The sequence below is a fragment of the Danio rerio genome, chromosome 2 (genome assembly GCF_049306965.1).
Source record: "Danio rerio strain Tuebingen ecotype United States chromosome 2, GRCz12tu, whole genome shotgun sequence".
In the NCBI taxonomy this organism is placed as follows: Eukaryota; Metazoa; Chordata; class Actinopteri; order Cypriniformes; family Danionidae; genus Danio; species Danio rerio.
This window is the reverse complement of record NC_133177.1, coordinates 28,242,971-28,269,703: the sequence shown is the minus strand read 5'-3', so window position 1 is coordinate 28,269,703 and position 26,733 is coordinate 28,242,971. Positions and strand designations below refer to the sequence as shown.

Here is a 26,733-nt window from a genome sequence, read left to right as displayed (position 1 = left end):
GAGGCAGTAGAATTGTTGAAAAGACTGATGTCAATAAGAATCACGAAGGCTCATACAGTAATGATAATGCAAGAATTAGTTTAAAATGTATTTACCCAGAAAACAAAAAATTCTTCGCATTTTAAAATAATATTTCACCATATCAGTTTTTCATTGTATTTTTGATCAAATAAATTGAAAAAAGAAATTTTAAACATTACAATTATTAATGTTTCCAGATATTGTAGTGAATATTTTTTATTGATATAAATATATCACATCATCATAATATTACATCATTTCATAAACACAACATAAAAACAAAGAACTGACTTTTATATTGTAGGAAGAATGTTCCTCGCAATTCACAAAGTGAAGTTTATTTATAAACTAATTTAAAGAGGATCACGTGATTATGATTGAACACGGCTGGTTCTGCATTAGCTACGTAGGATCCACCAATCAGGCCAGTCCTAACCCACTATAAAGAGCCACGGTTTCTCACTACAGTCATTTTCAATTTGAAGAATCCCCCTTCCACTCCCTACTTCTGCACCTTTCACTTTATAGGGTGGCATGGTGGCCCAGTGGTTAGCACTGCTGCCTCACAGCAAGAACGTCACCAGTTCTAGTCTTTTAACAGGCTGGCGGTCGTTTCTGTGTGTAGTTTGCATGTTCTTCCCATGCTCGTATGGGTGTTCTCTGGTTTCCTCCCACATTCCAAAAACATGCACTAAAGTGAATTGATCAATCTAAATTAAGCACTACAGCCAAAATCTCATCCTGCAGCATATCTCATTCATACTATTTATTTTATTCATCAGCTCTTATCAAGGGGGAGTTGTCGAGATCTACCTGAGCTCAAGCCTCCCCTCTCGCCCTGCAAATTGGAGGGAGCCCAGGGCTCAAGGACCTTATGGGCTCAGGGCTCTCTCCTGGGACAGCATGACAAACTTGCTTAAAATCAATCATCAGCTAAGTGTGAACTCTTGAAAGGATCATATTTGAGTGTCATAAATAAGTTTGAAAACCCCTGGACTAATCAATGGAGCTGTGAGACAGGATGCTTGAAACCAGTTTGGGTTAAAAAGACTGCTGTACATTTATCATTAATTCAGAGACAAGGAATACACAATGGATATATACATATACACACATGTGGTTTTGGATCACATTTACATATACAGTACATTCATGGCAATAATCAAAAATAAGTCTTGTTGTCTATGGAGGATGAGAGAGTTTTCAGATTTCATCTAAAATATTTTGTATTTCAACGATAAACATTTAAAGGATGGAAGATGAAGATTTTATGGTTTGGAAGTGACATGGGAGTGAGTAATTAATAACAATTTTTATTTTTGGCTGAACTAACTCTTTAAGCAATATAATGAGTGCATGTGCGCTGCCGTCAATCTGCTGAATATGCAATGTCACTGAAATTTATTTTGTATGTATGCATGCTTGCTGGTTACATTCACCTCAGAACTTGCAATCACTTACAGCTCATTTTTCAAGGTATATTTCAACGACACTCGTCTTCAGCAAAAATAGCAACTTTAATGTTTGATTGTGGTTAAAATCACTCTAAACCATGGCACTAAACCAATGAAAAGCTGCTTTATAGAAAAATGTATTTTCAATCAAAAGCAGCACTGACACAATTTTTTTTAATGCTATAAAAATACACACAATGTGACCTGACAGGACTGCCAAATTGCAGACCTCAAGCAGACACCCACATTAGCTATGTTTGAAACCACCTATTTTTTTACGTGCTCTTCAATAGTATCTGGATGCAGTCTTGAATTTGCAAGCTGAAACTGCAAGTGTTGAACTTGCCATGTCAGACACAATGTAAACAATGGAGCTAATGAAGTCACTTTGAGGAGTAGGGTTACGGGTAGGATTAGGTGTGCACAATAAAAATGCAGCTCAGATTGCAACTGCACCAACTCTGCATCCAGACCCCGCTCGTGCATTTTAGAATATCACAAATATTTGTAAAAAATGATTAATGGAAATGTGAAGATGCACATTAGTCTTGAAAATTATTCTTAGAACTGAGTAGGATCGACCTTTTATTAGAAAAAGTGCACAATTAAGATGGAAATACATTTCTCGAATTAATTCTAGCATGCCTTTCAAAAGTCACTTGATTTTGCATTAACGGATCATGGACAAACCAACAGACCAACCACATTACATGACATCTGAATTTGTATGTTTTGTTCGTTCTAAATTGCTTCAAATCCCATCTACAAAGTGGTTCTGTATTATTTCCTCCAGAACCTGAGAGTCTTGAGTGGCTGTGCTCATATGAGCAGTCTTGTGTCTCCAAAAGCCACTTCATCTTCTGAGGTTCAAGAAATTTCTTATATAGGTAAAAAGGTTGTGGCTTCTGCTACCGCAGCACATATTTCCTGTTGATATTTGGCGTTAGTTCATCAGGAAGTTACTATTTTGTTCCTTTGGATTGGTTAAATGGAAACAGTGCTCAATTGGCAATGTTTTATGCGATATTCCAGTTTTGGGGATAAGTTTAATTTGCATCTCGAAACAGCTAGCATGCCCACATGCTTTCTTAACAGCTGTTTTATCATCTCTGTAATTGTAGTTGTACATTTACTCTGTTATTTGCAGTGTGGCACAGTGTGTACTCGCCTTACAGCAAGAAGGTCGCTGATTTGAGCCTCGCCTGGGTCAGTTGGCATTTCTGTGTGGAGTTTGCATGTTTACCTCGGGAGTTTCCCTGTGTTTGAATGGGGTTCCAACACAGAGTCCAAAGATATGCACTATAGGTGAATTGAATGAACTAAATTGGCCATAGTATATGTGTTTGAATGCGAGAGAATATGGGTGTTTTCCAGTAATGGATTGTGGCTGGAAGGGCAGTCGCTGCGTAAAACATATGCTGGAATAGTTGGTGGTTCCTTCTACTGTGGCGTCCTCTGATAAATAAGGGACTAAGCCAAAGAAAAATGAATAAATTAATAAATGAATGATGTAATCGTGGCTTCTTGATTATTTCAAATTACTTTTCACTTCTAAATAAACACAGAAAAACATGTATTAAGACCATACTCATAACCCAATACTGAAACTATCCTTTGCGCCCCCTCCTAAATGTGGTCGTTACCCAAAAATGACAGATGAATCACTATATGTTGTTCCCATTCCAATACCAAGTCACCAGCCAATAAACAAGAGTCACTTTCTGAATTGAATCACGGTGAACTAAGAAAGATGATTCACTCCCTTCCTGTTTTTCCGCTCTTCCTCTCATGTGGCCCGAGGGAGTGAAGGGGTTTTAATGACAGAGAGGTGCGATAACTCTGAAGTTCGATATGAAAGTGAGCTCATCTTAGTGCTGAGGGCTGGATGAGAGGCCACGGACGTCGAGGAGCACCTTAAGAGCTTCAACAAGTTCCTCCGGAAGTTCTTTCCAACAAAACTGTACAATATTGGATTCATGCAGCTGTTGAAAAAGGCAATGCAAATGGTGAATGGCATCCCAGTATCAATGATGTCCACAACGTCACAGCTAGTGATGACTTTCAGCAGGAGAAGCATCTCCATGAAGTTGAAGATCTGATGGGGAGCCCAGCAAAGGAAAAAGGACAGGGCGGCAGCAGCCAACATGTTCAAGACCTCATCCCCGTTTGACCTGGCATTTCTCTGAATGTCCCTTGCTTTAGGCAGAGCCCGACCAATTAGGCAGTAGCACGTGAGGATGACGGTGATAGGCAGAAGAAAGCCAAAAACGCTCTTCATCAGACTGAGAGCTGCAAGGACATTACGAATGTCTTCTTTGTGGTGAATGGCGCATACGGTAACATTGTTGTCCTGGATGAAATGGGTCCCACGGATGATGGCTGTGGGCAAGCTTAGGCCAAATGATACCACCCAAACTAGAACGCATGTTACCCGGGCATAGATCACCGTACGGCAGCGTCTAGACTGGACAGGATGAACGATAGCCAAATATCTGTCAACGCTGAGAGCAGTGAGAAGAAAAATACTAGTATATAGATTTAGGAGAGCCATACCAGCTATTGTTTTACATAGGAGGTCTCCGAAAAGCCAATGGTAGCCTGTTGCAGTGGAAATGGCCCAGATGGGAAGGGTGAGGAGGAATGTAAGGTCTGAAACGGCTAGATTGAAGACAAATATGTTGGCTACTGTCTTCAGTTTTAAGCAGAAGTAGATGACGGCGACTACCAGACTGTTGCCTATGAGTCCGATGATGAAGTTGAAGCTGTAGACAACTGGGATGAAGGTGAAGATGAAACTGTGGTGTCCTGTCATGTTACAGGCGAGGGCAAGTCCCGTGTTGGAGTCGGAAGTGACGTTGTCCATTTTGGAGATTTGTCAACACACTGTTGTTTTTACAGATGAAAGAGAGGCATCATTATTAAAGGAGTCCTGTGAAAGTAGAGTGGACACTGATAGTTAATATGAGAAAAGGCTTCATGTATGTTTGCAATTTGTAGGTGCAATACTTACAACACACACCAGAGGTCTCCCTGTTCATGTCATTTAAGAGATTGACTGTCTTGGGTTACAGTTGAATTGATTGTACTTCATCAGCAGCTCCATTCAGAACTTTAATGTAAGTTTCAGAATATTAACATTAGGAATCTTGAACTATTAATGTATAATACACAACATTTACTTATCTATGGTTTGTTTATAATTAACCCATTCATCAGTAGCAATTTGTGTATATTTGCAATTGATAAATTAATTTATAAAACTTCAAATGTGTATGGGTCATAGACAAGTAGTCTTGTTTTGGTGTCCATTAAATTTAAAAAAGTGATTTTATTTACAAGCATTTAAAATCTATTATTTGTGAAAATGAGATATCAGAATATTGGTAAAATAATGTTTCATCGTCATTCAGTGTAACAGATATTTTTATGTAAAAAAAGAAACAACACACTTATTCTGAGCTTTACTATTTAAAATATATTAAACAACAAGTAATCACAGTAGTTTTCTGAATGACAATTGGCAAACTCTAAAGCTAGAATGCTGCAATTATTTTGTATTACTTGTGTTCCTTAAAAGTAGTCTTTTAATAGTGTCATCAAATGATTTTTGTTTTAAATATGAATGGTTTTGGGGGGTTTCATTTTATTGTTGTTTTGTCTTTGACCCATATGTAAAAATCACAATGAATACAATAAGATTAATTTTAGTTTATGCATTACAATAAATGTTGTTTACTCCATAAAGCTCATATTCTTTTATATTTGATACATACATTTTAAAGCCTCTTAATTATCAACATTATCAAATTAGTTTTACTACTTTTCAACAAGTATAGATTTAGTTTTACTATACCTATAACCTGCCCATCTTCACGTATGTGTCATGCAGAGATATATATACTTTTATATGATATAAGAATTGCAAACTATTGTTTAGTATTTCTAGAATTTCAAGACAACAATAAAAACCCAGAGCTTTGATAATCTTATTGGTAAATACAAAGAGGCTCAGTGTTGTCAACAGCGATAAGTAATAAACCAGGGGAGTAGATTTAGCATGGACGGAGGGGACACATGCCCCCCAATATCCACCAATATTGAAATTTCCCCAATAATAATTTGATTCACTTTAAAAAAATGCTGTCAATATTAACCTAGACATGCAAAAAGGATTAAATAATGTTCTCTTCTCGAGTCGCACCACCCCCAAACACATATGCAGACCCTAAAGCAGACTGATATAATCTGTGAACAATGTGCCCTAAAAACTAAATGCAGAATAAACAGCTAAATGTAAAAGTATATGATCCCTGCCAGTTCTCCTTATCTCTCAGAGTAGCATGTTTAATTTCAGTTGAAACAATCTGTCAGAGCCTCTACTCCATCTCTTATTAATACTAAAAGACATGTTTCATTTGCACTATGGCTAAAATAAATGGAAGTCTTTATTACATTTTCTCTTTATCAGTTAATAAACAGTATTTAACAGCGTACTATTAGGCATGTAGGCAACTTATTGAAAAGGGTGTTTTTTTAACTAAACCTTTTTGCATTTATTCACCTCATTTAGTCTCTTCCCTATGTCCTTGTAATAAACAGTGGTAAACATTTGAAATGGATCAAAAAGGTATTTCAAAATTCTCCTAAGACATGAATGGGTGTTGTTCAATAGTTTTATGGCATCTTTAATGAAAGGTTTTGATCCACTTTAAATGTTGACGATATACTGTAAATATACAACAACACATTTTGCATATTTAGCTCAGTTTGAGTCTCTGAAGATATTTAAGGTGTTTTTTCCTCTTTAAGTATGACCTCCACATCTCCAGAGTACTGTGAGAGCTGTTCAGTCTCTCAAGCTGTTCCCACAACTGTACCATAATGAAAACGCATGCAAGGCTGCTCTTGGCTGAACTACTGACCTCTGGAAAAGGTCAAACATTAGTTTCTAGCTGGTCTTCTCCTGTAAACGCTGGATTCTCACCATAAGTGCAAGCATATCTTTTGGTTAATATATTGTTCAGCAAGAATTTACTAATGACTAAAAATATTTTTCATACTCAAAATTTTAGCATTCAGTTTTCAAAAGCACATGCTATAAATAATGCATCATGAAGAAATCTAATACATTAGATGCTCTGGTTTTGTGTATTAATTTTTCAGAAATAAGCCACCAAGGCAAATTCTTTTAAAATGTAACTTATTTGCCCAAAAAACCTGATTCGCTTCTGGATTTATTCAAATAAGCTATTAAAATTGCTCTGCTCAAACTGTTTGCTCCATAAGACAAGCTATTATGTAAGCAAATGCAGGCTTGCTGCCAAGGGAGTCAAGAACCAATAACAGACGGCACAGCATTTCAAGGTTCATGTCTTTTGAATATCATTCAATCTATTTTAATATGCTTATCAGACATCCGCTGTGGTTCAGGAAGTGATGGCTGATCAGAATAGCCTAATTTGTCAAACTGATAAGAGATTTTTGTTTTGGTTTGCATTTATTTTTATTTCGGTGGTCTAATAAAATGTTGCACTCCCTATAATGACGGATGACAAAATCAGCGAAGGACGGTTTATACACAAAATATCATGCAGGGAGATGTTTTATTTTTTAACTTAAATTTCACACAAAGTGATTTTTAGTCGAATGAAAAGAAAACTTTTTAATGTGCTCTATCACACTTCTGACAGCAGAATACATTTCTGACAGCAGAATTAAATTACATTACAAATATTTTTAAAGGAATTTCCTCTCAAAATACTTTTTCTGCTTTATACTAAGCCAGAAATCTCTACTTTAGCAGTACATACAGCACAATTTTATTCATATCTATATTTTAACTATTGTTTTAATGGAGCGATATGTTCTTATGTAATTTGTTTAATTATACAAAGCATTTTATTCTTAAAAAATATTATGAATTAATGTTTTATTCTGGCTGTTTGCAGCATTTTCTGAATTATATTTAAAAAGAGATGCCCAAAATCCCCGCTCTAAAAAAAAATTGGCCTCTAATACCTCATTTCCATATCTGACCTGAACATTCTGAAAAATCTTCAATACACAAATTTAAAAAATGTGTAATTCCTGTAACACTTTACAATAAGCTTGCATAAGATAATGTTAGATAATGAATTTACTGGCATGAACAAACCATGAACAATACGATTGTTACAGTTTTTATTTGTTGTTGTTAATGTAACGAAAAGAAAGTTTTTCATTGTTAAAAACTTCAACACAAAATCAACTCAAAGTGCATTAACTAATGTTATTAAGCATTAGATTTTAGACAACATTAGATTTTAATAATGCATTAGTACACTAATTGCTGAATGAATTATGATTAATACATGCTGCTGTACTTGTATTGTTCATTATTAGTTCATGTTAGTAAATACATCAATCAACATTATTGTAAAGTTTCACCATATTTTTTAATGCAATCCATTAACTAGGATATACCTATTAGTTATTGTTTTCATATACACCTGCTGAAATCCTTTGACTGTACTTACCTCGACTGAGAATCTTAATGTGAATGCACTTTCAAATCAATGAATGTATTGTAGCTGGAGAGACAACAGAGAACACACACTTACAAACTTTACAGTCAAAATATTTAGTTAGACACTTTCACTGCTTTGTTCCTGAGTTTATGTGTCAAATTCATTCTACAAATTGAAGGTGTGATTAAAAATATAATGAAATAACAAAACTGATATTTTACCTTTAGTGTAAGTCACCTTCAAGCCTCTCTGCCAGTTCCAAAATTCAGGATATGACTTTTATAAGAGCCGTCCTGACTCTTGATCATAACAGTGTGCCCAATGGATTTCCTCAGCGTCTCTCTTATACCCCTCTATCGTAGTCCTACAACCACACCAGGGACCTGCAGCGGGGGCTGCGCCGCAGGGGCCGGAAACGTCCATGACCATGAGAGAAAAAAGAGGGGGTGAGAGAAAGAGAGAAAGGCAGAGAGAGACCCTTGGGGGAAGAGACAGACTTTCCCATCATTTCTTTGGTCACCTTTTTCTCTCCAACATGTTCTGCTTACTCTTTCAACGCATTTTTTGTCAAAAGCTTTCAAATTTGCATAAAACACATTAAATGATTTTCCAATAACACAAATATAAATACATAAGGACTTGTAGAGAGACATTTCGTTTTGACTGCACTATATTTACCCAGATCAACAAGGCAAGGTACAAATGAATAAGAAAAGCAAATGGCTCTCTGTAAATGTTAAAAGTAAACTCCTAGTAAATAACTGAATAATATTTCATTAAGCCAGACTCATTAAGCAGCAGGGGAAAATAAACTGGACATTATGTTGATGTCCATTATGGTGCACTTTTATTGCATGATGCAGACATTATCAAATGAATTACATGTTAACATATTTGTTATGTGCTTTTTTACAATAGCATAAATGAATATTTATATTTTACGGATGGTGAAAAGAAGGCTCATTTGAATAAAATCATACAATGTTATTTGTGTTCAAATTTGCAATTATTAAAAGGAAGACTCACCCTTGAACATAGCTATCTCTGCACGCTCGGAAAAATGGTACAATGTTGTACCAAAGAAGGTACAAACCCTTGTCACTGGGGCAGTACCTTTTTATGGGACAGAACTGTACCTAAAGACAAAAAAACAAATATGTACCATTGCAGTTTGTACCTTTAAGGACATCGTTTGTACCATGGAAAACCAAAATGTACCTTCGGTTTTTAAAACCTGCAGATACAATATTGTACCTTCATCAAAGGAACAAATTTAATTTATACAGGTACCACCACAGTGACACTCTGTACCTTAACATTGTCAAAAATCCATACCAAACATTTATTTAAAATGCCTTAAATTATCAGTTTACAATACCTATAGTTTTATGTTTAACCAGTTGCTTTGTATCACAGAACTTAATAATACATTTTTAAAGTTTTTTTTTAAACATATGCTTGTAAATGATGATTCATGTTTCAATATGGAAATTCATCATAAAATCACTTTGCCTTTCCCGTAATATTTATTTTCATAGGTATTATAATAAAAAAGGAGTTGTCCAACACTTTTGTACCTTTTATATGAGAAAAATCATGTACCTTTATTTTAGTTGTACCATAAAAGGCACAGAACAGTATCGTTAGAGGTCTTTTCGGTACGATATAAGGTACAACTTTTACAAAGGTACACAACTGTTCCTCAAGGAACATTATTTGTACCACTGTACACCTTTTTTTCTGAGAGTGTGGAGAGCATTAGAAAACTGAAAACTGTACATAAGAGATAATATGAATTCATACAAACAAGACACTAAATAAAAAAAGTTATGAACTCTTGTAAGGTTGCTTAACTGTTCACACATGGACGTTTTACAAATAGTTTCCTTTCAGTTTAAATATACTTTTGACTGCTAATAATAATGACTGCTATTAGTCCTTCCCTCATTTTTTAAAGGGGCCTCTGAGACCCTTGGCCTCTGTTTTTCTCCCAGGGGCAAATCCAACTGCTTCATCCATTCAGTCTTTCATCTCTTCCCTTAAACAGTCAATCAAAGCGGATAGTTTTTCTCCGCTAAAACGCTTGCGCACATAAAACTTGATGTCATGTCTAAAAGCAACTGAATTGTGAGAGAGTTGCTTTAACATCATTTCTCGACATGCCAATCTGTTCCGCTTATAATGCATCTATTTTGTACCAGAAATGTTCCTGCACTGTGGAATGGAAACTTTTAGCATTTAGAGACGTCCTATGACACTCTGTGTTTAGATATAAATATATAAACATATAAAAATGTCTGCACAAAGATGCAATAAATAAGGTGGGTTTTTCAAGGACTGGCCAGAGACAGAGTATAACGGTAAGTGGATTAGGTGTTGCAGCATCAAGAGGAGGCTAATTCAATACTCTCATGTGCTCAAAAGTTAATGTTGCCTTCAGGGAGCACTGTGGATGCTGATGTCTGCAGTCCCCCTGCCATTATTAGGGATATTTGTTCCACCTGTTCGTTTGGGTAAATGTTAAAGAGCACAATTCTGTTAGTAATCAGAATTCTGATGATAATGTGTAAAATGAATCTAGTGTATGCAGTTCATTTTATAAAGCTAGAGATGACAGATTTATCCTTCTTATTAAACAACTACTCACCAAATAATAAAAATAAAGAAATACTGTCATTTTTTCATAATGTTTTTTGCAAATGTTTTTTTCTCATGTCTTAACTTCAAATTTAGTAGATTACAATAATTAATCCCATAGAAAATTCAAAGTTTCGGGAGTGATAATTGCATTTAAATATAGTAGGGAATCTTTTTAATAATCTTTCTGCATGTGTACAGAACAGGACTCACTCTTGAATTTGCTATATTTTGGTATGTGGCTTATTTGTTTATTATTATAGGTTTATTCTTAATTCAGTTTTTTTTCTAGCAGGTTTTGGCAACACTAAATGCTTGGGTTAACTAAAAGTATACTATTGTGGATGGGCAAGTGTGACATACACGCAGCACAACTGACCATATGCGGAAAGCATTAAAAATTGTTGACGAACTTTGATGTTGGGTTGGGAAAACCTAACCTGAAAGTTTGATGTACCCAGAAGGTACACAACATCATAAGATGTTAACATCAAGGTTAGGTTAAGGTCGGCAGTGTCTAAGGACAATGTTATCTTGATGTTCAGTAATGATGTAAAATGACATAGATTTTTGATTGATTTTAGGTTGTGTGACCAAAATCTAACATTGAGCCAACATCTTAAGCCAACATCAAATTGACATCAAATACTGACATTTATTTATCATTCAACCAAAATCAAAATATCTAATAGACGTCATATTGGTAACAGTCAAGCGGTAACATCATTAGATGTTAATATTTTGTTGTTTTCAGCTTGCAATGGAAAGTAACCAAAATGCATTGTCTTTCTGATGTTGGAAATTGACGTCGGCCTGACGTTGGACTCTGACGTGAACGATTTTCCAATTTTCATTTCCACCCAAAATGCAACATCCCACGACATTGGCGTACAATGTCAATTTGACGTAATGTTGACGTCCTGTGCCTGCTGGGTAGTCTTAAAAAGCTTGAAGTTTAAAAAACTAATTATAAACAAAGACTACACAATACACAAAACATGTCACTCATAAAGTTTCGAACTGTGGAAAGTGTAATGTCAATATAGCAAATGAAGTCCCGCCTTCTAGTACAGAACCCAATCATTAATCGCTTTAAACTAACGATTCTCCAGGGGAGGGGCTTGGACCAGAGGTCTGTTTTAACAACAGTTTCTGCAGTTGTTTTAAATTATCTGGGGTTGGCAAATGCACAGGAATCTCAGTGACTAATTGCTTCACAGACATACAGTTGAAACCAGAAGTTTACATACACTGTATAAAAAGGCATATAACCAATAAAAAAGTCAGATGTTAATGTGACTAAACTTTTTCTCTTTTAAGTAAGTTAGGATTATCAAATTTGTTTATGTTATGCGAAATAGCAGTATAATGAGAGAGATCTTTTTTGAGAAATTGTTATAGCTTTTCTTAAGAGTCAAGTACAATAATATTATTTTGCCTCTGAAAAAGTTCAGATAATGGTGCCAAGGTTTTGGAAGTTGGCTTTTTGACAACATTTCAGTTAATTAGAGGCACAACTGTAGAATAGTATTTAAGGAAAACCTCAAACACACTGCTTCCTTGTGTGACAACATGGGAAAATCAACAAGCCAGAATCAACAACAAAAAAGCCAATTACAATTTGCTAAATTTCACAGGGAAAAATAATAATTTTTAGACATGTCCTGTGGTCTGATAGAACTAAGATTGAACTGTTTAGGCATAATGATCAGTGTTACATTTGGAGGACATACGGGAACGCTTACAAGCCTCGGAACACCATCCCAACTGTAAAGTATGGGGGCGGCAGCATCATGTTGTGGGGCTGTTTTGCTGCAGGAGGGACTGGCCCACTTCACAGCATAGATGGCATCATGAAGAAAGAATATTATGTAAAAATACTGTAGCAACTTCTTAAAACATCAGCCAGGAAATTAAAAACTTGACCAAACAGACCATGACCCTAAGCATACTGCCAAATTAGTTAAAATGTGCTTTAAGAACAAGAGTGTGAATGTTTTGGAGTGGCCATCACAAAGCCCTGAGATGTGCTAAATGTAAATCATTTAGGTAATCCTAGAGAACCTAAAATGGCTTTAATGCTTTTATGCAAACTTAATGCATTTGAAAACAAATGTTCTCTGGTTTTGTAATCTGTATAAAATGAATGCAAGGTACAGTCTGTCCTGTCAAACACATATCACATGACAACAACAACTAAAATGCCCACAAACTTGTAACCAAAGACGTCACTTTCATTTTGTGAGAAGATTTGCCATCAAGACCAAGTTGGGAATTACTTCAGATGAGGTATTAATCAGAGGAGGATGTTGTGATGTGTAACCCGTAAACAAAACAGCCATAAAGAAGGTTGGTGTCGTGATCTTGTTCCCTTCAAATTGCACATGCGGTAAAAAATGTAGATTTTGTGCGATTCTAGAGTTTTAAAATTAAACTTAAAAAACAGCCGTAGTTTAATTTTATTGGTGATTTACTGGTGAAACCACATTCCCAGCATTTGTTGTTGTTGTTTTTTTTGTATTATCCTACAAAAATCAGCCACATCTATGTGTTTAAACATGTCAATAATAACCACTTTAGTTTGGTAAATAAAAATACAAATTTTTACAAAATAGTGAACTAATTCATATATATTACTCTTTCTGTTTGTTTACATTAGCAAACTAATAGTGTTGTGACGGATGGCAAGGCTGCTAGTATTTGAAGTACAAGCCTCTGACTGTAGATTTAATTCGATCCCACAGGAAAATACTGTGGTTTTGAGATTTCAATAATGATCTGTAGCGGTTCAAAACTGACAGCTGTGATTCCCATGCAGCAGTACCCCAGAGAGCTCTGTAGTTTGTCCACACCTAAATCAACATAGCCATCTCGAGGCAGAGCAAAAACCAAACACACCAAAAGAACCCTCAGAGACTGTTAAAGTTTGTTTGAATAGATATTTGAGACTCGTTGTCTCTCAAAAAACACATTTGTCCCCCTGACAGTGCTAATAAACAGAAATATTTTACATATAGCATATCTGTATGGTTCGCTGAATTTTGTGCTCTCAGCTAAACTACTGCACTGTATTATTACACGATGAGAAGTCAAAGCCAACAAATCTCTGGAGACAAGCAAAAACGTTTAACTTAATTAAAATGCATCATTAAATTTTCCGACTTTTTACGACATCGAAGCTATTCGGTTTACCTCATTGCTGGGATGTGAATTTGCTTAAAAAAATACAAGCCCTGGACTAGACATTTATAACATGAGTCAGTCTCAGAGTCCTAACCTTTGCCACTGCTGATGTGAGTCACATACATGAGAAAAACATCCTGGATGAAACTATTCTACTCTATATTCGCCTCACAGTACCGCTCCACTGCAGGGAGCACAGGCATGAGCACAGGCATGAAGTGTAATGTATGATTGGACAATCTACTACAGAGCTCAAATGCGTTCCCATCATGCAGCCTACTGCCTCTGTATTAATAAGTAAGCCTACATGAGTTTGATATGGCTGGTCGCTCTTCACTCAACACCTCCTGAGGAATTCAGATGAAGAGCAGAGCCTTGCTGCCAAGAATATCTCCTCCAATCCTTTAACCAGGGTTTTAAGGGAAGATGACACACATAAAATGCTGAATGTATGATAATAGTTGAGTCATTATGATACTTGCAAACACGTGAATTCCCTCCACTTATAAACTCAGCAACCACTTTATTAGGTAACCTACTTCAAATCAACCACTCGTACTAATGCAAATATCTTATCAGCAAGTTTTCATGACAGAGATTGCTAAAGACTGCTACTATGAGTATCAGAATGGGAAAGAAAAGTAATTTAAAGTCCCCATAAAATAAAATAAAAAAAATGTTCAGGTGTTTCCCAAGTAGCAAAGAATTCTGACCCAGATTTGGCATAAATCTGGCACAGCAGGCATTTATCTGGCACAGGCATACAGCATGTGGGCCAAACATGGCTTTGGTTTGACAGAAGTGGCTCCGTCTTTAAAGTAGCCCACAATACTTGGGCCAGATGTAAAATGTAGTATTTGGCCCACATATCAGTTATTAAAATCTGGGCCATGTAAGTTTGGATGATCTTGACCCACATTTAAAACACTTTTTTATTATTTTCGAATAAAGAAAGAAATTTCTACCAATCAGGTTGCTTAGAGAAAAAGCACGCCCAAAAAGTACAACGATTCATGGGTTTATCAATTTTGTACCCGTGACACACCAACACATCTGGCACAGTTTAGGCTCAGTAATGGGTTATTAACTTGGCTGAGACTTGGACCAGATATGGTCCATATTTGCTCCTTGTCTGGAAGCCAGACTTGGTCCAGTCCATGTCAGTGCACGCGACACGTGGCAGAAATACGTTTGTACGGAACATTTTTTACCCGAGAGCTTTTCACATCTGGAAATTGTGAAATCCGGATTTGCTACTCGTCTCCTTTAAAAAAAGACGCAGTTGCAGTATGTGTTGATTGTCACTGTCTCTACAGATTGTCTCTACAGTAAGTGTGTGCGATCAATCCCCTTTCTTTGTACATTCAGATGGCAAAGTTATTGTTCGTATTGTCAGCAAAACTCCTTCAGTGTTTAAAGACAGACCTTAGTCAAAATGATTTCTAAGTTACTTAGTTTACGTTAATATCACAACAATATTATGGACTAAAAGATCCACTGTAAATGCTGCTCTTTAAGTGTAAACGTGAACACTGCAAGCTAACTATTGCCGACCGTCGTGTTTAATTTTCGGCGCATTTTGTGACAGGATAGTCTACACACACACACAGCTTTCTGACCTACCGAGTGCATCTGAGTTACCAAGAAATGCAGAGGTTTTTTTCTCTTATTTGACATGCGGTATCAAACATTCCACTGTCATTAAACACAGTCACTGTCTTTCTCCCCTCCGTGTGTGTTTTTCTTCGGTGAAAATCAGCGCATGCCCAAATGAAAACTCCCATTTTTATTCAAATCCTTCCCCTTTTCCCTCCCCCGACACTCCCACCCAAACAGAGCTAGGCACACCCACTTTCCTGACTTTTTTTCAAACTAGAGGTGTGAAAACACCCTGCTGAAACAGGGGGATTCATGGCCCTTTAAAATCCATTGAAACTTTTTAACTCTTTATAGTTTAAAAAGATTCTATGTATCATTAAAATGTTCTTCAATATAAAAAAAATTGTTCTTAGAAAGCTCACAGCGAGATTCAATCGTCAAAAATGAATCCTCTGTGGCATTTTGGAAAGGATTAGTTTAAAAGCTTTTTTGATGGACAGTAAGAATTTTTTTGCAAACATTCTCTATATGAATAGATAAAAAATATTTTACTAAAAGAATTTAGCATGTCAATATTCAAAAAAAAAAAAAAAAAAATGAGAACGTCAATGTTTTTTGTTCTAATGTTTTGTTGTTCATTTGTCCTACTGCTGTGGTGTCCAAACTAGGTCCTGGAGGGCCGGTGTCTTGCAGATTTTAGCTTCAACTTGCTTCAACGCACCTGCAAGTATGTGTCTAGAATGCCTAGTAAGAGCTTGATTAGCTAGCCCAGGTGTGTTTGATTGGGGTTGGAAGTAAACTTGGCAGGACACCGGCCCTCCAGGACCGAGTCTGGACATCCCTGTCCTACTGTCATAATTTCTTCATGTAACTCGAACCACTAAATGCTTCACTCATCCAAAATTTTCATTTAAAACTCATTTTTGGAAAATGGCGTGAAATAAGCAGGCATATTAAAAAGAAATAAAAGACATGTGCTGGCTAAAAGACAGACATCATGCCCAGACCTCAAAGAACCATCCCAAAAACAGATCCGATGAAGAAAATAAAAATAAAAATCTTTTAAAAATATATATTTCACATTTTTAATAATTCTAAATGTATTTCTATCAATCAGTTTTCTTTTCAGCTTAAAAAAAAAGACTTCATAGAATTTAGTGAAATTCAAAGTTTTCAAATTTCAAAGACAATAAGCTTGGAGGTTTCTTGCTCAAACAGTTCCTTTCATCTGTGAAAACTCAAGAAAGGAAATCACCAGGAGTCTTTATTTTAGAACAACCACATTTTTATACTCTCCATCTCTTGAGGCCCAGTCATTGTGAATTACCATAAAGTTTACTTCTGAGAAAAATTAAAAAAGCCTCAACATCCCAAGAGGCGACAGAGAGCACGGAGCTGACCAGCATTAAACTCCACAAGACATATGCAATGTTTGTTATTATAACATTTATTTATTTATTTATTTATTTATTTTTGCTTTTAACCACTGCTGCTTAAAAAACAGAAGCTGCCATATTTTAATATGTAATCAGCAGTTGAAGACAGAAGTTGTTTTTGTTGTGTACCACGGTATTTTAGTCAGTGGCTGAATGTTTACACTTGTACAGCTGGCCTTCCCTTCAGGCAAATCATAATGTACAGTACCACAAACAATATGATATGATCTGATTTACAGTCAGCACCTGCCAGTCGACTTTGTCACGTAGACTCATCAGTCACCACGAGGAAAGTGCAGCAGCCCTGCATGATACTGTTACTGTAACCAAATCAAGCTCTCTAATGGATGTATAAGGTGTGTTTTACGCATGGAGAAGGCGGCCTGAGGCTTCAATCAGGGATTTAATTACTTCTGCACAGGTTACTTGTGTCTTTTGATGAGTATCAGAGCTGTCAGGTTTATCACTGTACAGAAACGTCTTTGAGTGGAGAAGTACATGTACAGTATAGCGTGTTACTGTATGTGGGCTGCTTTTCTAAAGGATAATCTGTGATAATAAGGGAAGAAATTGGATTATTTGGACACCTAATTCAAATTTAACTGTTTTACAAAATAGATTAAATTAAAAAAGACATTTGTAAAGCTTTTTAATGCAAAGAAACATTTCTCTTCACTGGGATCACTTAAAAACGTGTGGCAATGAGATTTGGGATATAATTTTAATGAAGATCAGTGGGAGGCTGTATGCCAGAATACTCTCATTCCCCTTTCCAATCACAGAATAATTGAACAAAATTATAAATTTATACATAGGATGTATCTGACCCCACTTTGCATGAGCAAAATGTACCCTAATGTATCATCCAGGTGTCACAGATGTAAAACCTATTCAGAATCAATCATGCATGTTTTTTGGGAACGCAAAAAAGCTTAAATTTTTCTGGAAAGCAGTACAGGACTTTACAGCCAAAGCTTTGCATGTTCCATTGGACTTCACACCAACACTATACCTCTTTGGTACAGAACTAAACAAGACACTTGATCCTATTTCTATAAAGAGATTGGCATCATCTCCTATCTAGCAAAAAATGCATTTTGCTCAACTGGAACCAACAAAAACCTCCAAAATTTGAACTGTTCATAAAACTCTTGAATAAAACAATGCTCTTGGAACAATATACATACTACTTAAAAAACAAAGGGGATGCCTTTCAAAAGATATGGATGCCTCTAATGATCCTCTGACTCTATGAACACATCTGATGTATTTTCACAATATGTGTGACCTTAATCACTGCATAACTTTGTGTATTATGTTTTTTGTATTTTGTTTGTATGTTTATTTATTTATTTTTTATTATTATTATTTTATTTATTTAATTATTGATTTTTTTCTCTTTGCCTTTTGCTGCTATACTTGTCTACTGATACATTTGTCTTTGCCCTTTTTTTTACGTTTGTATGTTCGTTAAAACCAATAAACAAAAAATTTTAAAAAATAAAGAAATTTGCGTTAACGAGCAGATGTACCTAATAAAGTGGCCAGTAAGTGTTAAAAAAAAAAAAAAAAAAAAAACATGGGTTCATCCTGCCTTGTATCAACTGTTCAGGCTGGTGGTGGTGGTGGTGTAATGGTTTGGGGGATTTTTTTGGCACACTTTGGGCACATTAGTATCAGTAGAGCAATTGTGCCATTGTTGCTGACCATGTCCATCCCTTTATAACCACAGTGCCTATGAACCTATGAAAGTGGCAAGTGAGTGTATATTAAACAAAACAAACTGAGACAAACTAAATCCGGAAGAACTTTGGCAACATCTCAAAGATGCTTTAAAAAACTTACATGAAAAGCTATAGTACTGTTCAAAGTTTTAGGCACTTGAGTAAAAATGCTGTAAAATGAGGATGCTTTTAAAATAATGCATAAATACATTTTATTTATCAATTAACGTATATATTCTAACTAAATTAAATCAACATTTGGTATAAACACACTTTTCATTCAAAACACTTGGCCCCCAGTTTTTCAGGTAGCTTTGCAAGTAGGTTTTTTGAAGAATCTTCCCAAAGTTGTACTGGATTTATTTTGTCTTGGTTTTTTCTGTTTCTTCATGTCATTCTAGACAGACTAGGTATAAAATCATATATATATATTTATTTATTTATTTATTTATTTATAAATAGTTTTTAAAATCTGAATTGCTAAAAGAGTCAACTAATAATCAGGGGCGGATTTAACCAATAAGCAAGGAAATATGAGGGGCCCTAAATAAGTATAAATAATAATTTTATATAACATTGTTTTTTATCATATTTTGTATGGTCAGGGTCTAAATTTATTTTATTTTAACGTAAATATTACATCGGGCAAAGTGTCCCTTACCTTCAATCAAGGACCAGTCCAGCAGTCAAATCAGTAAGGATTTAGTTTTAAAAATGAAATAGTTCATTTAGTATGTTTAGTTGTAAATCATCTTAAGAAAACAAATCGTTTCAAAAGTTCACAAGATGCTTTTCATGTTATTATTATTTTGCATCAAGATAAAATGTAGAAAATGAATGATATAAGAACAAAGTAGCAAAATAATTTTAAAAAATTAAAGTACAAAAGGTGCATTTTATATATTTTGGGCCCCCATAGCTGGAATTGTTTAGGGCCCCAAAATCACTAAATCTGCCCCTGCTAATAATGAATGTGGTCGATGATTCGTCCTGCATCTCAGCTCTGCCACCTTGTGGCTATCTGCATGTTGACAGCTTCACAATTCATGACAAATTTTTAACAAACTTCACAAAAAACTTGTAGTGATCACACTAACATCTGGACTGATGATATAGAGTATGAGTTTAAGCAATGTATTAATCAGCAAACACTCAAGGGAAAACACCACTCAATGAAGGGTGAGAATGACAGCTGTACATTATTAGAGCATTTGAAGGCCCGTCATCCTGTTAGAAAAGAGAGATGCAGATACTGCTGACAGCTGCACATGGAACTAAAGTGACAGGTGCAGCTCTGATTGTTTAGTCCAGAGGGACAAACATTCAGACAAGAGTCACTTTCAAAATCAGCTTTTACATGCTCACTGAGAAACACCATTTCAATTAGGACAGTCTAAGTCATCTTATTTCTATTGGGCTTTTATAGTGTAGATTGTAAGCAGTCTAAGACAACAGTTCACCACCAAAAGTAAAATTCTGTCACTATTTACTCATAAACAAGAAAAGTGTTTATCTTAAGATATTTTAATATAATCTAAGAGATATTTCTATTTTTCCACTGAAAGAACTTTAACACAAATCTCTGACGATTTCAAATGTTTATAAAGACAACAAAAATATTATTATTATTATTATTTTTAACAGAGTGGCTTAATCTAAATATTTTGAAGAGACACTATAGTTTTATATTATATGCTCTCAGAAATAAAACTATGAGGGCTGTCACTGGGGAAGTACCTCTTAAAAAAAGTACACATTTGTACATATTGGTACCTGAAAGGTACATATTTACGTCCTATTATAGAGGCTCAATTAATGGCCAAATTATAACAGGTTTGATGACTGGTTAAATATGAAGTTTTGGACATGAAATAAATCTGAATTTTAGAAAATGAAGATAACCTGTTTCCAAACTCTTGCTTTTACAGTATTAAACTATGATAAATGCATGTTGCGCTTCTAATTTACAGTGCATCCGGAAAGTATTTATAGTGCTTCACTTTTTCCACATTTTTTAAGATACAGCCTTTTTGCAAAATGGAATAAACTCATTTCCTCAAAATTCTAAACACAATACACCATAATAACAATTTGAAAAATAAAGAATTAAAAATAAAGAAACCCCGAAAAATCACATGTACGTAAGTATTCACAGCCTTTGCTCAATACCTTTTTGATGCACCTTTGGCAGCAATTACAGCCTCAAGTCTTTTTGAATATGATGCCACAAGCTTGGCACACCTGTCTTTTTTTACGAATGATGGAGGCCACTGTGCTCATCAGAACTTTCAGGGCAGCAGAAACTTTTCTGTAACCTTCCCTAGCCTTGTGCCTCAAGACAATCCTGTCTCGGAGGTGTGTGGACAATTTCCTTTGTCTTCATGCTTGGTTTGTGCTTTGACATGCAGCCTGAAAATCCAATTCGAAAATCAGTATGCGAGAAATACCCAGATGACTTACTACCTCCGGCGGGATTATGAAGTGCGCGTTTCATGCACAATACGCTATCCCATAATGCCCCGCGAGATAATTCATGAATGGGACTGAAGCGAAGCAACTGGCGCAGGTAGGTCACATGACCAAGACAAATCGGCGGATATAGTACATCTGAATTCCATTCATACTTTTCACATTCAAACTGTATAGGATGTACTTTTCTAACGGCCAAGAAGTATGTTTAAATTGAAATGCAGTGCCTACTGAGTAATAGGCGGTTTCAGACGCAGCCACACTGTCAACCCTGGAACCTTATACAGACAGGTGTAAGCCTTTTCAAATCATGTCCAATCAACTGAATTTACCACAGGTGAACACCCCAATTAAGCTGCTGAAACATCTCAAGAATGATCAGTGGAAACAGAATGTAACTGAGCTCGATTTAGAGCTTCACAGCAAAAGCTGTGAATACTTCTGTACATGTGATTTTTCAGGTTTTTTACTTTTTATAAATTTGCAACAATTTTTTTCACATTGTCATTATGGGGTATTGTGTGTAGAATTTTGAGAAAATACATGAATTTAATCAATTTTGGAATATAAATATTATATAACTATGTTATATTATGTTATATAATTATATAACATAAAAAATGTAAAAGAAATTAGTATGCATACATTACTATGCATACTTTCCAGGTACACTGTATAGACACTTTTCAAATGCTCGTGTCTGTGGATGAAGAAGGGATGCATGCACATGGCAGGGTCAAGTGATGAGGGTCAAGTGATGATCATTGGAGAATACAATGACCAGACAGCTGGGTTTAAGAATACACTAAACAGTGATCAAAAACTCATAAGGCTATCATTATTTTTCAGTCTCTTTAAAAATGTTTCAAGATTTTAAGAGTTTGGGTGAATATTCTTTCTTTAAATGGTGTCATTTGTGTACGGATGTAAAAGAAATAATTAGCACATATGAATTTTTTTTAAAACAAATTAGCAAACATGCGATGCGCTTCAAGCTTGTGGTTCTCATTTATGTTTACATTTTCAAAAAGGATCCAACCATTACTTTGATTCTACTCCACCAAAACTGAAATGTATTGTCTATTTAAGTTAAATGTACATTTATACTAATTCTTTATTAGCAGGATAAACTGTGATTAGCTGCTGTGAGCCTGTTCTAACAAACATAATTACAGCTCAGAGACATCAGATCAATGCATGGAGGATTTATTCTGTCTGGGTGAAGAGAACACACTGTTTCTTAGATAAACAAGACTTTTTCCAATACCTTCAAGTTAGAGACTACTTCAATAAAAACATAAGAGATTCAGAAGACATAAAAACAACAGTAGTGCAGGTATTTATAGATGCTTACAAAAAGAAGATTGATAAAAAAACTAGTCTCAAGAATTTATTCCTGTCTGACGTTAACAAAGAAACACTCAACAATGTATATAAAACAGAAATGGGAAAGGGAGCTAATATAATTATAACACATGAGGAATGGTTAACTATTTGGAAAACAGAGATTATCACAATTAATTCAGACTAATGAATGGAATTTTTCTTTGAAAAATGTAATTTGGTTCTTTATAACATCTAAAATATTTCCACATATTTTGGGATTGTAATAATATTCACACATATTGGCAAGATTTGAATAAAAGAGATAAATTAAATAATGGGATTGAATCTGGAATGTAATTTTAAAAATATGTACCTGGGAATTTACTCTGCAGAAATACCAAAAATAATGCATATCAACTTAACAAACTACATATTTTAGCAAATCAAAGCTGTACATCTAACATCATGACATAAGTTTAATTCAATGTCAAATGATCCTCCAGAAATCCCTCTAATAGGAAGCTATTAAAATGTATGTACAATCTATTGAATTCCTTAAGATCATATGCCAAATTATATACCTTATTTGCTTTTGTTTTATAATGAATTCATGCATTCTTGCTATTAACGTGCTGTTATTTGTATTCATTTTTATATTGTTAATAAATGTCACAAATTTTAAACTAAAACTGAATACATTTAACAAAGTCTTGTTTTAAAAGATAACATTATGTGTGCAGACCATTTCAGACAAAACTAGCTAAGTGGATGACAATGCTAAGCTACACTGTAAGCTGTTTGCCTCTCTTCCTACTGTTACCACATCTCAAATCTCAATGCACAGAACATTACCCTTTATAGACATTGTTCTTAAAAGGTTAAGAGTAAAGAAAATGTTCTACACCTAGTTCATTATTAACTCTTAAGATTACATTTAGCTCTGATGAGTGAAAAAAAAAATCTCAAATCTCATTAGTAACTTTTTTAAAAGATATATTTTAGTGAGCTGTCTGCATCTATATATTGATGACACTGTCACAAATCAACAGGTACACCAAACTTCTAAATGTTACTATACACTAGAATATAGATCCGCACAGCTGTTTTTAATACCGACACAAAAAATATATCCTAATCATCATATTCACTTCTTTACAGATTTGTTAAAAATCATTGCGTCTTTTTTCGTGCGTGTGTAAAATGGTCAAACTTACATGTGGTGTACTGCCTGTCACTAGACAAACACATTGTTGTGTGATGGGTAGATGTCCAGAATGACCAGCAGGCTGATGAACTCCTCAAGCTTCATGATGATATTGCCTGTTTGATCTGAAGTTAATAGAATAGTATAATGTACAATAAGTTATAGCATTCATTAGTTTTGTCATGTTTTTAGTTCATCATGCTGACATAAACTGTGCGAGACCATGTCCATCCCTTTATAACCACAGTGTACCCATCTTCTTATGACTACTTCCAGCAGGATAACGGCCGTGTCATAAAGCGAGAATCATCTCAGACTGGTTTCTTGAACATAACAATGAGCTTACTGTACTCAAATGGCATTCACAATCACCAGAGCTCAATCCAATAGAGCACCTTTGGGATGTGGTGGAACAGGAGATTCGCATCATGAATGTGCAGCCGACAATTCTGCAGCAAGTGCGTGATGCTATCATGTCAAAATGGACCAAAATCTCTGAGGAATATTTCCAGTACCTTGTTGAATCTACTGTGTACTACAAACAATTAAGGCAGTCCCGAAGGCAAAAGGGGGTCCAACCCAGTAATAGTAAAATGTACCTAATAAATTGGCCGGTGAGTGTACTATAAAATTGGCTTTTACTTAACTTTAGTGATGTAATTCAGTGATGAGTATAATAGGGACACAAAGCACTACAGTTGTACTTCTCTATTACTAAACACAGAGACTTATTAGCTCTATGAACTAAACTTAGCATGTTTGTAAAATGAGACATACAGAATGTACACAGCTGTGCATCTCAGGGTCGGGACTTAAAAACACTGTCCAAAAAGTATTCACTCAGCTATCAGTAATCAAGTTCAACTCTGTAGATTACCTGTCTCTTCTCCTCTCAACTTTTGATGTGTGGGTCAAAGCGCTGCCCGTATGGCTGGATACTGCTCCACAAATCATTCAACAAAGACAAAGACAGTCCCAGCATTTCTTCACATCAGAGGCCTGAAACTGAAAGATATACATATTGTATTTTTTAAAAGTTTAAATAAATGTAGCTTTGTCTAAGTTACACTAAAATAATGGGACTTGCTCTTGAAAACACGCTCTTCGTGATGGTCAATCTCTTGATCCTGTTTTACTTTGTTTGGAAGATATGGGATTGTATCTAAAGTGTATTTTTTTTTTAAATTACATAAATACTAAGAAAAGCACCACTGTTGATATCAAAATTTCAGCTCTAAACAAGTTAGAAAGCAACTGAGTACCAGTTCTCCGCACAAAATGAAAAGCATGAGTGATTTACTGAATCATTGACACATTTACACAAATTAATAGAGCAAGCTTTAAAATAATTGGTTAATTTACGATTTATTAGAACTAACGTTAATGTTAATGATTGTGATGTGTTTGTGAATGAAACCTGAGTATGAAGGTGAAAACAATAAACGAGATAATAAAATTTAATGTTAGCATGAAGAAACGGGCAATAGCTGAGTTAGCTTGGAGGTAGCGACCGCTGCACACAGTGAATGTAATTTTGGCAGACTTTGTCAAGTTAAAAGCATTATATTTAATATAACGTAACTATGATCATAATCTGTGTCGCGTAAGTAACTTAGGTTAATAATGCTATTAAATTAACTTTAACGAAACCGCGAGAGAACAAAGCGAATTTCACCACGTTTTCAGACATCAAAATCGCTACTGCAGTTTAAGTAAAGCATTTAAAAGTGATTATTTTGCTGTTTGTCGTGTTAGGCGACACGTTAAACTGTAAATACAAAATCATCTTATTAAGTTAACGTTAAAGTTACCTCAGACTGCTTCAAGGACCTGTGTGCATTTTAACCTACAGAACATTTAAAATTACTAACAAATATACAAAACTGTTAAGTAGTGACACTTTACATTACACTGTCATAAATGAGACATAAATAAATATCTGTTGAGTGTACCGGTTCCTCCCTTTACTCTTTGCTGGGGCTGGGAGATTACCGTTAAAATGACGCTGCTGCGCATGCGCACTTGCGCAGATATCAATCATCCTCGAATGCGTATATAAATATTTGTGAATAATACAAAGAACACATCACATATTATTAAGATGACACAAAATCATTGTTACAGGTGGCTTTTATTCATTTTCAAATGAAAGAAAAGTTATTCATTGTTGGCTTGTTAACATTAAGGTTATTATATAATAGTAATACAGTGTACTAATGGTGACAAGCACATTATGGATTTTAATAACACATTATTAAATGTTGAAGTATGATTATTAAATGATTTACAAGTGTTGTTTATTTTTAGTTAATGTTAATAAGTATACTAAGGTTAGATTATTATAGCTGTTTTCAAAAAAAACAGATATTACAAAGGCAAAAGACCTTAACTCCCTCTTAACTCATTGAGAAAAATGACTTCAAAGATTTTTTATTTTTTTTTGCCCAGACAAATTAGTAATAGATTGGGCATTGGAAAATAGTTTAGTAATAACATTTATCAGCACAAAAACCCTTGAGCACAAACTTTTAACCTTTGACCCCTATTTTGAAGTTACTGTCCTTGGCCTTTGTAAAAGAACAACATTTGATGAGAACCACTAAGAGACGACACTCTGTTGCTATTTGGGAAACAGCCAGTAGATGCCGCTAGCGTCACGTTTTAGAATGAACAACCAACAGAACAACAGCACGGGTGAATTACAATATTGAGTTAAATATGAGTTGAAATATGATATATTCATACACCCCCATTGAAAAGCAACATTTTAAACAATATCTCAATAAAAAGAAAAACAATTTTCAAAATTAGTAACGTCCACATGACCAATATTACAGCCATACTTATTGCTATCCTGTGCTTTGGCTGCATTTGCAAATTACTTCCAAAATATAATAAATAATATATAATTAGTTACTGTAGTTTGAAAGTAATTGTTTACAGTATTAGAATATTTGTGCTTGTGCATTGTAATATTTTACACTACTTTTGCATTGATTTAGACTTAATTTTTGATATCATAGGTATTTATACAGTCATAACCTAGTTATCTAGACTGTATATCAGCGGTTCCTAAACTTTTTTAGAGTGCCATACTTCTTCCTTTTGCATTCTCTCTTCTACTGCCGTCACTTTTCCCATTAGGTGCAATATTTTAAATTTTGATTTTAAAAA

The 26,733-nt window shown here is 34.9% G+C and overlaps 1 protein-coding gene across 11 annotated transcripts; it reads right to left on the bottom strand.

Annotated features, from left to right (window-relative positions):
* Positions 1-221: 221 nt before the first annotated feature.
* On the bottom strand, positions 222-25,591 carry LOC137487822 (type-1 angiotensin II receptor). 11 transcript variants are annotated; one of them, XM_073926058.1, is made up of 9 exons: positions 25,512-25,579; positions 25,371-25,425; positions 24,437-24,564; positions 23,570-23,684; positions 9,008-9,117; positions 8,203-8,376; positions 7,991-8,044; positions 4,486-4,584; positions 222-4,404 (listed from the first exon to the last, which is right to left on the bottom strand). In XM_073926058.1, the coding sequence occupies exon 9, from the start codon at positions 4,336-4,338 to the stop codon at positions 3,262-3,264; it is 1,077 nt and encodes a 358-aa protein (XP_073782159.1). In that variant the 5' UTR covers positions 4,339-4,404; positions 4,486-4,584; positions 7,991-8,044; positions 8,203-8,376; positions 9,008-9,117; positions 23,570-23,684; positions 24,437-24,564; positions 25,371-25,425; positions 25,512-25,579; the 3' UTR covers positions 222-3,261. The 11 variants fall into 11 exon arrangements, with proteins under 11 accessions (XP_073782159.1, XP_073782145.1, XP_073782126.1 ...); XM_073926044.1 differs by having other exon boundaries at positions 8,203-8,459; positions 25,512-25,566; XM_073926025.1 differs by having other exon boundaries at positions 8,203-8,459; positions 25,371-25,405; positions 25,512-25,566.
* Positions 25,592-26,733: the final 1,142 nt, after the last annotated feature.